Source organism: Solea senegalensis, linkage group LG10 (assembly GCF_019176455.1).
Source record: "Solea senegalensis isolate Sse05_10M linkage group LG10, IFAPA_SoseM_1, whole genome shotgun sequence".
In the NCBI taxonomy this organism is placed as follows: Eukaryota; Metazoa; Chordata; class Actinopteri; order Pleuronectiformes; family Soleidae; genus Solea; species Solea senegalensis.
In genome coordinates this window covers 82,024-93,484 of record NC_058030.1, presented here as the reverse complement: position 1 = coordinate 93,484, position 11,461 = coordinate 82,024, and the positions used below count along the sequence as shown (strand labels likewise).

The following is an 11,461-nucleotide window of genomic DNA, read 5'->3' as shown; positions in this document are numbered from 1 at the left end:
GTTGATCCACTGCTGCCAACATCACTAAGTTCTAATGTCTGATTTTGTTAATTCACCATGAAAAATCCTGCATTCACATTAACCTCAGTGACACAAAGTGACCACACGAGGCAGCAGAGGATCAGCAGCTCCTGTGTCCCCGCAGCTAAAATCACTGATTTTCTTTATGAGGTTTGGTGTGAGAGAGTGAGTGGTTTACAAACTTCAGTTTCCTGTTGGACGTATATATACATACAGTATATCTGTCTACATATATATATATATATATATATATATATATATATATATATATATACATATATACAGATATACATATACACAGATATACATATATACAGGTATACATATATACAGATATACATATATACAAATATACATATATACAGGTATACATATATACAAATATGCATATATAGATATACATATATACAGGTATACATATATACAGGTATACATACAGTATATACAAATATACATATATACATATATACAAATATACATATATACAGATACACATATATACAAATATACATATATACAGATATACATATATACAAATATACATATATACAGGTATGCATATATACAGATATACATATATACAAATATACATATATACAGGTATACATAAATACAAATATGCATATATAGATATACATATATACAGGTATACATATATACAGGTATACATACAGTATATACAAATATACATATATACATATATACAAATATACATATATACAGATACACATATATACAAATATACATATATACAGATATACATATATACAAATATACATATATACAGGTATGCATATATACAGATATACATATATACAAATATACATATATAGATATACATATATACAGGTATACATATATACAAATATACATATATACAGATATACATATATACAGATACACATATATACAAATATACATATATACAAATATACATATATACAAATATACATATATACAGGTATACATATATACAAATATACATATATACAAATATACATATACATATATATACAGGCAATATATCTGTATGTAACATGAAATCATGTCTCAGTGAGGATCTTGCATTGTCAAATGAATTCAACACGGGTTTTTCATGGAAAAACATTTAAAATTTTTAATTAAACCTTTTTGGAATCTCAAAATGCCTCAAAGAGGTTTTACTGAGGGCTCTCTGTAGCCCAAGGTGTTATCATCAGTCCAGGCAACTGAGACCAATGGAGAGCGCGGTGCTGTCATTGGTCAGTTAACGACTCATTCCTGAAGCCCCTAGTGTTCTGGCAGTGAAAAACGTTGTGGTCACCGAGATGATAAACACGTAAACATGCAAATGAAACATGAGCGAACGCATGTAGCTTAGCCTGTAGCTGACTATAGCTAATGCTAAACAACAGAACAAGCACACAAAGACAGCTTTGCGGTTTGTAAATATTGTAATATACGTATTGTTGGCACTGCTCCTTCCTTCAGGTGAAGTTTGGTGCTGTGTCCGAAGTTTGTGTAACAATCCTCCTTAAAGTGGTCACCGCATTCATTGATGTATTTGGGAAATGTAGCAGGGATATTCCCCTCAAATATGAAAGATATCCACTGAGCTTTTCTTTGCTCATTTTCGGGGAGCTTGTGGAGCGTCTGGTATTGTTTATCACAACCCAGAACAGAGCAAACACTCATTGAACCTTTTTTCAACATGTTCTCAACCGATACGCTCAGCAGCTACAACAAGAGTAGTTCTTCTTCTTCTACGGTTCAAAGTACGTCACCGGATGTGCCTGCACTCTAGTGCCCGGACCAGGAGGCGCTGCTGTTTATTTTAGGGAAACAATTAAACCCTGCACTCTCAGCAGTGGCTGAACTGACTGTTATGGACTTTTAGGGCTTCATAGACGAGGTCATGACGCAGATACACACACAAACACAGCGTTCATTGGCACTTCCGGGCTATGGCCTCTTTAAGCATCTGTTGCAAGATGCAATATTAAGGTGTGACACTTTCTCACCAGAAATTGAAAATAAAATAAAGTGATACTTTATTACTTTATTATTAGATTAGATTAGATTATTGGGAATTTATTACGTTACTGGTTTTATTACATTTAAATTATTACGTTATTGGCCGTTATTACGTTATCGGTTGCTACATGGACGATGTCCTTGTCTTTAGTCGCTCTTTTTCAGATCACCTACAGAGCCTGACAGAGGTTTTCAGCCTTTTCCGCTCAGCTGGTGTGCCAGTTTGCACAAAAACAAGTCACCTTCCTGGGACATGTTGTTTCCGATCAGGGACTGCAACCAGATGCAAGGAACCTTGAGAAGGTTCGGAAATGGCCTACACCGAGGACAGCGACAGAGGTGAGAGCATTCATTGGATTATGCTCTTACTACCGTAGATTTAATAAAACTTTTCTGTCATTGCTGCTCCATTGCACTCTCTCACGCACAAAGGAGCGAGATCCAAATGGACTGCTGAGTGTGAGGATGCATTTTTAATCTTTGAGGCATGCTCTCACTCATCCTCCCATTGTGGCACATCTGGTTTTCACAGCCTTTCCTCCTGTACACTGATGCTTCACAGGGCAGCATCGGCTCTGTGTTGTCTCAACGTCAAAGTGATAAGGAACGTGTTATTGCCTATGCAAGTCACACACCTGTTAATTTCCAGGTTTTTTTACCCACAGCTCACATCTCTACAGCATGTCATGGTAATCAGTTCAGTGAACACCTGAGTGCAGAGCGTACACTTCAAAGAGTGCTTTGCATGTCAAACACGGAGCTGCCCCACTCCATGTGAAAGAGCTCCACTGCAGCTAATCCAAGCTGAGAGGCCATTTCAGAAAGTGGCCGCAGACATCACTGAACTTCCTGTTACATCATCTGGCAACAGATATGTACTTGTAGTTGTGGACTATTTTACCAGATATGTCAACCTCTTCCCATTGAGGGATCAACGTTCCACTACAGTGGCAAAGTGTATTTTTGAGGACTATATCAGACATCATGGGGTGCCAGAGTCGATCCACACCGATCAAGGTCGACAGTTTGAGTCTGACCTCATTAAGCATCTCTGTGGTTTCCCTGGCATTGATAAAACCCGCCCCTCACTATACCACGCCCAGTCCGATGGCATGGTTGAGAGACTGAACCGGACGCTGAAAGATCAGTTTGCTAATACATTGTAGAAAGTAGTGGTGAATGGGATCAGTATTTGCCACAAGCTGAGCTCGCATACAATTCAAGTGTTCATTTCTGTACTGGTTTTTCTTTGTTCTTCTTAGTTAATGGGAGAGAACCCAATTTGCCACTTGATATGATACTGAACCTTTGTCCCACTGTAACCTCCTCTACTCCTGGTACACCAGCAGCTTGAGTAGTGGTGGTTACCCAGATGTTACGTATGAGATATGGGTCGTTCATCATAACAGGTTGAACAGGTGCCTCTCCTATCAGACCTGCTGTGCCCGCTGAGATACAGTCACCAGGCCCTCGCCTCACAGCCTTTTCGCCCTCCCACCCCTCCACATGTGCCTGTTGGTGCCAGTGTTTGACACAGTGTTCCACCCTCTCTTCCTTGCCCTTCCTCACCCCCCTCCTCCTCTGTTGCCTCCACAAGCCCCACTGTGCGTCAGTCACTCTCACAGGAACCTGTGCACCTCCCGTCCTGCAGTTGTCGCCTGATTCAGCGTCGGCTGTGATGGCACTTAGACACCCCCTCACATGTTTGGTTTTCTGCTATGGAGGGTGGGGTGCTATTCCTTGGTTTCTGTTTGCCTGTTTGGATTGTTTTGCGTATGTCAGGGAATGTATGTGCATGTGTTCTATGTGATATTCTTCTGTATGTTACTGATGGGCTGGAATTGTGGGTGTTCCACCTGTACTCATGTTCAGTTGTGGTCTGACAGGTTTCATGTGTGCTGTTGTATACAGCTACAGCCGGTGCCTGTCTGATAATAATATGAATACATTCAAAGAGACAGTGCAACCTTTATTTAACTCGGTGCCATATGTCAGTACATCTGAAGGTACCTTTTGTGATTTTACTCCCGCCCTCATAGATAACCTTGTTGATAGTACAGCAGCCTCACTGCGTACTACATTAGATCGTGTTGCCCCTCTGAAAAAGAAAGTGGTGAATCAGATGAGACGAGCACCATGGTTTAACTCCAATACTCGTGCTCTTAAACAGACGTTACGTAGATTAGAAAGAAAATGGCGTTCCAGTAACCTAGAGGAACTTCATATAGCCTGGAAAGATGGTTTTGTAGCTTACAAAAAAGCCCTACACAAAGCTAGAGTTGCCTATTATTCTTCTCTAATTGAAGAAAATAAGAATAATCATAGATTTCTTTTCAGCACTGTAGCCAGGCTGACACAGAGCCACAGCTCCACTGAACCATCTATTTCTTTAACAATGAGCAGTGATGACTTTATGAACTTTTTTGTGAATAAAATAACACAGTGGAACTGGAAGCCAGGGTGATGTCATCTAAAGTAACAATGTGGTCAGAAAGTTTTTCTCTGAGGTGTTTAGGGCCGAGTATAATGACCTAAATTTTTTAAAAGTAGAAAGTTACAGGTCATCCAGGACTTAATGTCTCTGAGACATTCCTGGAGTTGAACAAACTGATTTATTTCATCCGGCCTCATCGATAGATATAGCTGTGTGTCATCTGCATAACAATGAAAGTGTATGTTATGCTTTCTAATAATGTTCCCTAGAGGAAGCATATATAAGGTAAAAAGTATAGGCCCAAGCACTGAGCCTTGTGGAACTCCACAATTAACTTTTGTTTGTAGTGAGGCTTTATCATTAACGTGAACAAACTGGAATCTATCAGATAAGTATGATTTAAACCAGCAGAGGGCAGCACCTGTGATACCAAGAGTCTGCTCCAATCTCTGCAGTAGAATATCATGATCAATGGTGTCAAATGCAGCACTAAGATCTAACAGGACAAGTAAAGAAACTAGACCATTATCTGACGCCAAGAGAAGATCATTACTAACTTTAACTAGTGCTGTTTCTGTGCTATGGTTTAATCTAAAACCTGACTGAAAATCTTCAAACAGGCCATTAATGCGCAGATATTCACATCATTGATTAGCAACTGCCTTTTCTAAGATTTTAGAGACAAAGGGAAGATTAGATATAGGTCAGTAATTAGCTAAAATATCTGGGTCAAGGGTCGTTTTTTTTAGAAGGGGTTTAATAACTGCTACTTTAAACGTTTGGGGCACATATCCAGTTAATAAGGATAGATTAATTTGGGTTAATATAGAGTTGTTAATTAAAGGAAACACATCTTTAAACAGTTTGGTGGGGATAGGATCTAACTGACAGGTTGATGGCTTAGATGATGAAACTAATGATGTTAACTCAGGGAGATCTATAGTGGAGAAACTGTCTAACTGTGCACCTGGTGCTTCTAAAGCTCTTGTGCTAGAAGATGAGTCAGTCCCAATATGAGGGAGGAGATGATCCATTTTTTCTCTAATTGATGTTATTTTATTCACAAAAAAGTTCATAAAGTCATCACTGCTCAGTGTTAAAGGAATAGATGGTTCAGTGGAGCTGTGGCTCTGTGTCAGCCTGGCTACAGTGCTGAAAAGAAATCTATGATTATTCTTATTTTCTTCAATTAGAGAAGAATAATAGGCAACTCTAGCTTTGTGTAGGGCTTTTTTGTAAGCTACAAAACCATCTTTCCAGGCTATATGAAGTTCCTCTAGGAAAATGTCTGTTTAAGAGCACGAGTCCATCCATCCATCATCTACTGCTTTATTCTCCACCAGAGTGTGGGTATGTATATCTGTATATGTGTATATATATATATGTACACATATGTGTATATACATATACACATATGTGTATGTATATATATGTAAATATATATATATATATATACACACATATACAGATATACATACATGTATACATATATACAGATATGCATTTATGCATATATACAGATATACATACATGTATACATATATACAGATATGCATTTATACATATATACAGATATACATATATACAGATATGCATTTATACATATATACAGATATACATATATACAGATATGCATTTATACATATATACAGATATGCATTTATACAATGCATTTATACATATATACAGATATACATATATGTATATGAAGAGCCTCCGGTTCAGTCTGGGGAACATTTTCTACACTCACACACTAATGTGTGGAGCTGTGAGCCAGAAACATGCTAACATGATTAGCATTTAATGTGACTTGAACTGAGGTCATCAATCTTCATCACGCCTCAAAACCCAGACAACCCCGCCCTCTTCTTTGTGTGTGTGTGTGTATATAACAGTCATTTCTGTTTAGTTTCTGTTTTTTTTTCTATTTAATTTCCAGGAAATCTGCGAGTTTTTGAAGATGAATGTCTGAATCTTGACTTTGAGCGTTTGGACTTTTTATTCTTATTTTTTTCATTTTGACACGTAACGTTTCTCATTCATCCACGTCTGGACTTTATGTCTCCTCAGGAAGAGTTAAGACAGACGAATGAGAGAAAATAATTCTTCTCCTCGTCCTTGTCCTCGTCCTTGATCTTCCCCTCGTCCTCGTTCTTCTCCTCATTCTTCTCCTCGTCTTCATTTGTTCTCCTCATCCTCCTCCTCTTCCTCATCCTCATTCTTCTCCTTGTCCTTGTCCTCGTCCTGATCTTCCCCTCGTCCTCGCTCTTCTCCCTCATTCTTCTCCTCGTCTTCATTTGTTCTCCTCATCCTCCTCCTCTTCCTTGTCCTCGTTCTTCTCCTTGTCCTCGCCCTTCTCCTCGTCCCATTCTCTCTTCGCCCTCGCTTCTCCTCGCTCCTTCTCCTAGTCTTCATTCTTCTCCTCGTCCTCGTTCTTGTCCTCATCCTCGTTCTTCTCTTCGTCCTTGTTCTTCTCCTCATCCTTGTTCTTCCCCTCGTCCTTGTTCTTCCCCTCATCCTTGTCCTTCTCCTCGTTCTTGTCCTCATCCTTCATCCTCGTTCTTCTCTTCATCCTTGTTTTTCTCTTCGTCCTCGTTCTTCTCCTTGTCCTTGTCCTCGTCCTCATCCTTCGTCCTTGTTCTTCTCCTCATGCTCGTCCTTCTCCTAGTCTTCATTCTTCTTCTTGTTCTCGTTCTTCTCCTCGCTCTTGTCCTCATCCTCGTTCTTCTCTTCCTCCTCGTTCTTCTCTTCGTCCTCGTTCTTCTCCTCATCCTGCACCCTCGTTCTTCTCTTCGTCTTCATTCTTCTCCTTGTCCTCGTTCTTCTCCTCTTCCTCCTTCTCCTCTTCCTCTTTCTTCTCCTTGATCTTATCCTTGTCCTCGTTCTTCTCCTCATCTTCGTTCTTGTCCTCGATCTTCTCCTCTTCCTCGATCTTCTCCTCATCTTCGTTCTTGTCCTTCTCCTCGTCGTCATTCTTCTCCTCGTCTTCAATCTTCTCCTCATTCTCGTTCTTCTCCTCGTCCTCTATAAATACAGGAAATGCGCGTGACAGCGACTTCCTCTGCTCAAATGTGCAGAAAACATTGTTGATTTGCACGAGCGTCACATCCTATGTATATGTACATATATACACACATGTATATATGTACATATATATGTACACATATATGTGTATAATAAAATCACTGATTTTCTCTGTGGACTTTGGTGTGGGAGAGTGAGTGGTTTACAAAAGTCTGTCTCACAGTGAGATACGGACGTCATCGATGCATCGTTTATCAGCGGTGAATATAAAATGTTTAAGTTTATAAAGGAGTCTCCAGCTGTGTTTGTGTTCACATTATAAATAAACCAGGTTTATTTTATTTTATTCAAAACTAAACTTTATTTTGCACATGTGGAATGTAAAACAGCTTTAATGGCATGATTACATTATTCTCTTTATCATCAAACACTTTCTCATCTTCATGTATGAGCAGGAATTAAGATTCTAATCTTAATCTGCAGATTTACTGCAGCTGATGTTTTCAGGAAATGAAAACAAATGTTGGAAATAAATCCCATCTTTAAATTCTCATCCTTGCATTAAATCACAGGATATGTCATATTTTGACTGTCAATCATATTTTAAAGCCGTAACAAAGTAAATACTCAACTGAAGCTTGATTTACAAAATCATGTCACAAATCAAATTGCAATTTATTTCAATAAAAAAGAAGAAAACACAACTGGATATTTCTACCCAAAATATACATTTCTTTTTACCCCAAAACACAAAATCATCACATACTTTCAGCTGTGTTATGATCAAGCATCACTTTTGGGGAAGTTTGGAGCAAAAGCACCAGAATACAGACTTTTGAGCATGTGTTAAAATCGAGATTGTGATGATCCAGACTTTCAAGCATGAGTTATAGTCAGTATTATGATAATCCAGACTTTTACACACAAGTTAAAGTCAGTATTATGATAATCCATACTTTTAAGCATGAGTTAAAGTCAGTATTATGATAATCCAGACTTTTAAGCATGAGTTAAAGTCAGTATTATGATAATCCAGACTTTTACGTACGAGTTTAAATCAGTATTATGATAATCCAGACTTTTACGCACGAGTTAAAGTCAGTATTATGATGATCCAGACTTTTACACACAAGTTATAGTCAGTATTATGATTTTCCGAGTTTAAATCAGTATTATGATAATCAGACTTTGCATGCAGTTAAAGTCAGTATTATGATGATCAGACTTTACAGTTATAGTCAGTATTATGATGATCTGGACTTTTACACACAAGTTAAAGTCAGTATTATGATGATCCAGACTTTTACGCACGAGTTAAAGTCAGTATTATGATAATCCAGACTTTTAAGCATGAGTTAAAGTCAGTATTATGATAATCCAGACTTTCAAGCATGAGTTCAAGTCGGTGTTATGATAATCCAGACTTTTATGCACAAGTTAAAGTCAGTATTATGATAATCCAGACTTTCAAGCATGAGTTAAAGTCAGTATTATGATAATCCAGACTTTCAAGCACGAGTTAAAGTCAGTCATATAATCCAGACTTTACGAGTCAGACTTTTACGTCACGAGAGTTTAAATCAGTATTATGATAATCCAAGGTATTACACAAGTTAAAATTAGGTATTACGATGATCAGACTTTACGCACAGTTAAAGTCGGTATTATGATAATCCAACTTTTTAAGGAATAGTTAAGTCAGTTATGATAATCCAGATTTACTACGCCGCGAGGTTAAAGTCAGTATTATGATAATCCAGATTTTTACGCACGAGTTAAAGTCAGTATTATGATGATCCAGACTTTTACGCACGAGTTAAAGTCAGTATTACGATGATCCAGACTTTTACGCACGAGTTAAAGTCAGTATTATGATAATCCAGACTTTTACGCACGAGTTAAAGTCAATATTATGATGATCCAGACTTTTACGCACACACACACTTCTCTGTCAGTGTCTGTAGATAACGAAGGTCCTGGAAGTAGAAAAGTGTCTCATTGTTTAAACTTCTCAGACTGTGTTTTTATTTAAACTGGAGCAGCGGGTCTGGGCAGGTGAGTGACAGGCGGACAGGTGAGTGACAGGTAAGAGCAGAGCGGGAACCTGTGCAAGTGATGATGCCGAGCAGCGAGCACCACAGACGGACTGACAGCAGCGGGACTCTCCGCACAGAAGCCGCACATGCTGCCGTTCCTGCAGCTGCTGCTGCGCGTCTCATCCTCGTTTCTGGATAAAATGCTCTCGATGCTGAAACTTTTGTTTGTTCCTCGGCTCGGAAAGTTTCCCAGCTTCGTGTTTCCGGCGCAGAGTGGACCCCGCTCTCGCGCTCTGGTCTCCAGCTCCAGTTGAGCAGGAGTCGCGCTGTCCTCCTCTGCGACTTTTTGTTCCGGGAGAGTCTGTGGCACCGTCTCCTCCTCCGGCTCCTCTGAGGCGCCCTGGTTCTTCACAGAGGACAGAGGGGCCCTTGGAGGCCCCGGTCCCTTGTTGCTGCAGCCCTTGTTTCCTGCAGCAGCGGCTCCGGAGTCCAGAACCTCGCGCTGGTTCTTACCCTTCCTCTTCCTGCGGCGGTAGTTTCCGTTCTCAAACATGTCCAGACACTTGGTGTCCAGGGTCCAGTAGCTGCCTTTGCCGGGCCGGTTCTTCTCTCGCGGCACTTTGATGAAGCAGTCGTTGAGGGACAGGTTGTGTCGGATCGAGTTCTGCCAGCCCTGTTTGTTGTCGTGATAAAACGGGAACCGGTCCATGATGAACTGGTAGATGCCGCTGAGGGTCGCGCGCTGCTCGGGCGCGCTCTTGATGGCCATGGCGATGAGCGCGATGTAGCTGTAGGGCGGTTTCTGCGGAGGCTCGTGGCGGGTCTGAACCAGGCCGAGGGCGGGCAGGAGTGCGCCACCGTCCCGGCCGTACAGGTAGAGGAGCGAGGGCGCGGGGAGGCTGAGAGCCGGAGCCGGGGCTGCGAGCGGCGGCAGGCGGCCGTACAGGGTCATGACGCCGGGGAAAGTGGAGGCTGCTTCTCCCGGAGCTGCTGGAGCTGCTGGAGCTGCAGAGTCATGAGCCCAGAAACATGGTAATAACTGGATGTTGACTTTGCAGCGGGGAATAAATTGTCCATCATAAACAGTCCGTGCTGTTCTGAGGCCACACACATTCATTAAAACTTCATTACACACACACACACACACACTATGTCTCAGCCAATCACGTGGCTCCTTACTCCCTCATCTGTTTATAGAATTAGTCTCTTGATAAGTCTGCCCACCCAGGGCGAATCAAGCTGTGTTTATTTGGAAAAATTTCCGGGCTCCCAATACATAAACGCACTGATGTGCTGTTTGAAATCTCACGTCCACACGCACGCACTAACACACGCACGCACGCACGCACGCACGCACTATGAAAAAGACTCCGCGTTTCTTCTCTGCTCCAGCTGTTTCTTTGTTTGTTTGTTTGTTTGTTGTAAATAAACAAACTTTATGTGAGGACGTGGTGATTGACAGTCACATTTCATCATCATAAAAATCATTTCCTGTAGAACTGAAAAAAACAACAAACACAAATGTTTTTATATTGTTGCTCCAGATTGGAAGAAAAAAAGAAATAAAAAGGTTTAAAGGGACAGGCTTAAAGCTGTAGTAGGTAACTTTGATTGTCTGAGTGGTTCATGTATGAATCCCCAAATAATGTAAAGGATTTAACAGAACAAACACAACAGTACGTGTTTTATCATGAACAACAGGAACACGTCCAGTGTTTAAACTAAACACAACTGTGCAGGCCGAGGACCCTTCATCTTCATCTGACTGGTGGTCACTCTCTGCCCCACTTTCTGAATCTGCAGCAGCCTCCTCCTCTTCCTCCCTCACATCTTCTTCTCCTTCACTTATTTGTTCCTCTCCTTCTGTGGTCTTCTCCTGCTCTGAGCCTCCTGGTCTCTCCAGTTGTCTACCTTCTCCTTCATCTCCCTCCTT

At 40.6% G+C, this 11,461-nt stretch overlaps 1 protein-coding gene across 1 annotated transcript; it reads right to left on the bottom strand.

Moving 5' to 3' along the window:
• Positions 1–9,227: 9,227 nt before the first annotated feature.
• Positions 9,228–10,509, bottom strand: foxl1 (forkhead box L1). Its single transcript, XM_044035520.1, has one exon. It carries the CDS (start codon positions 10,478–10,480, stop codon positions 9,521–9,523), a length of 960 nt encoding a protein of 319 aa, XP_043891455.1. The 5' UTR covers positions 10,481–10,509; the 3' UTR covers positions 9,228–9,520.
• Between the last annotated feature and the right edge of the window lie 952 nt (positions 10,510–11,461).

Excerpts from the sequence above, each read along its gene's own strand:
- foxl1 (XM_044035520.1), bottom strand. The coding sequence starts at position 10,480 with ATGACCCTGTACGGCCGCCTGCCGCCGCTCGCAGCCCCGGCTCCGGCT.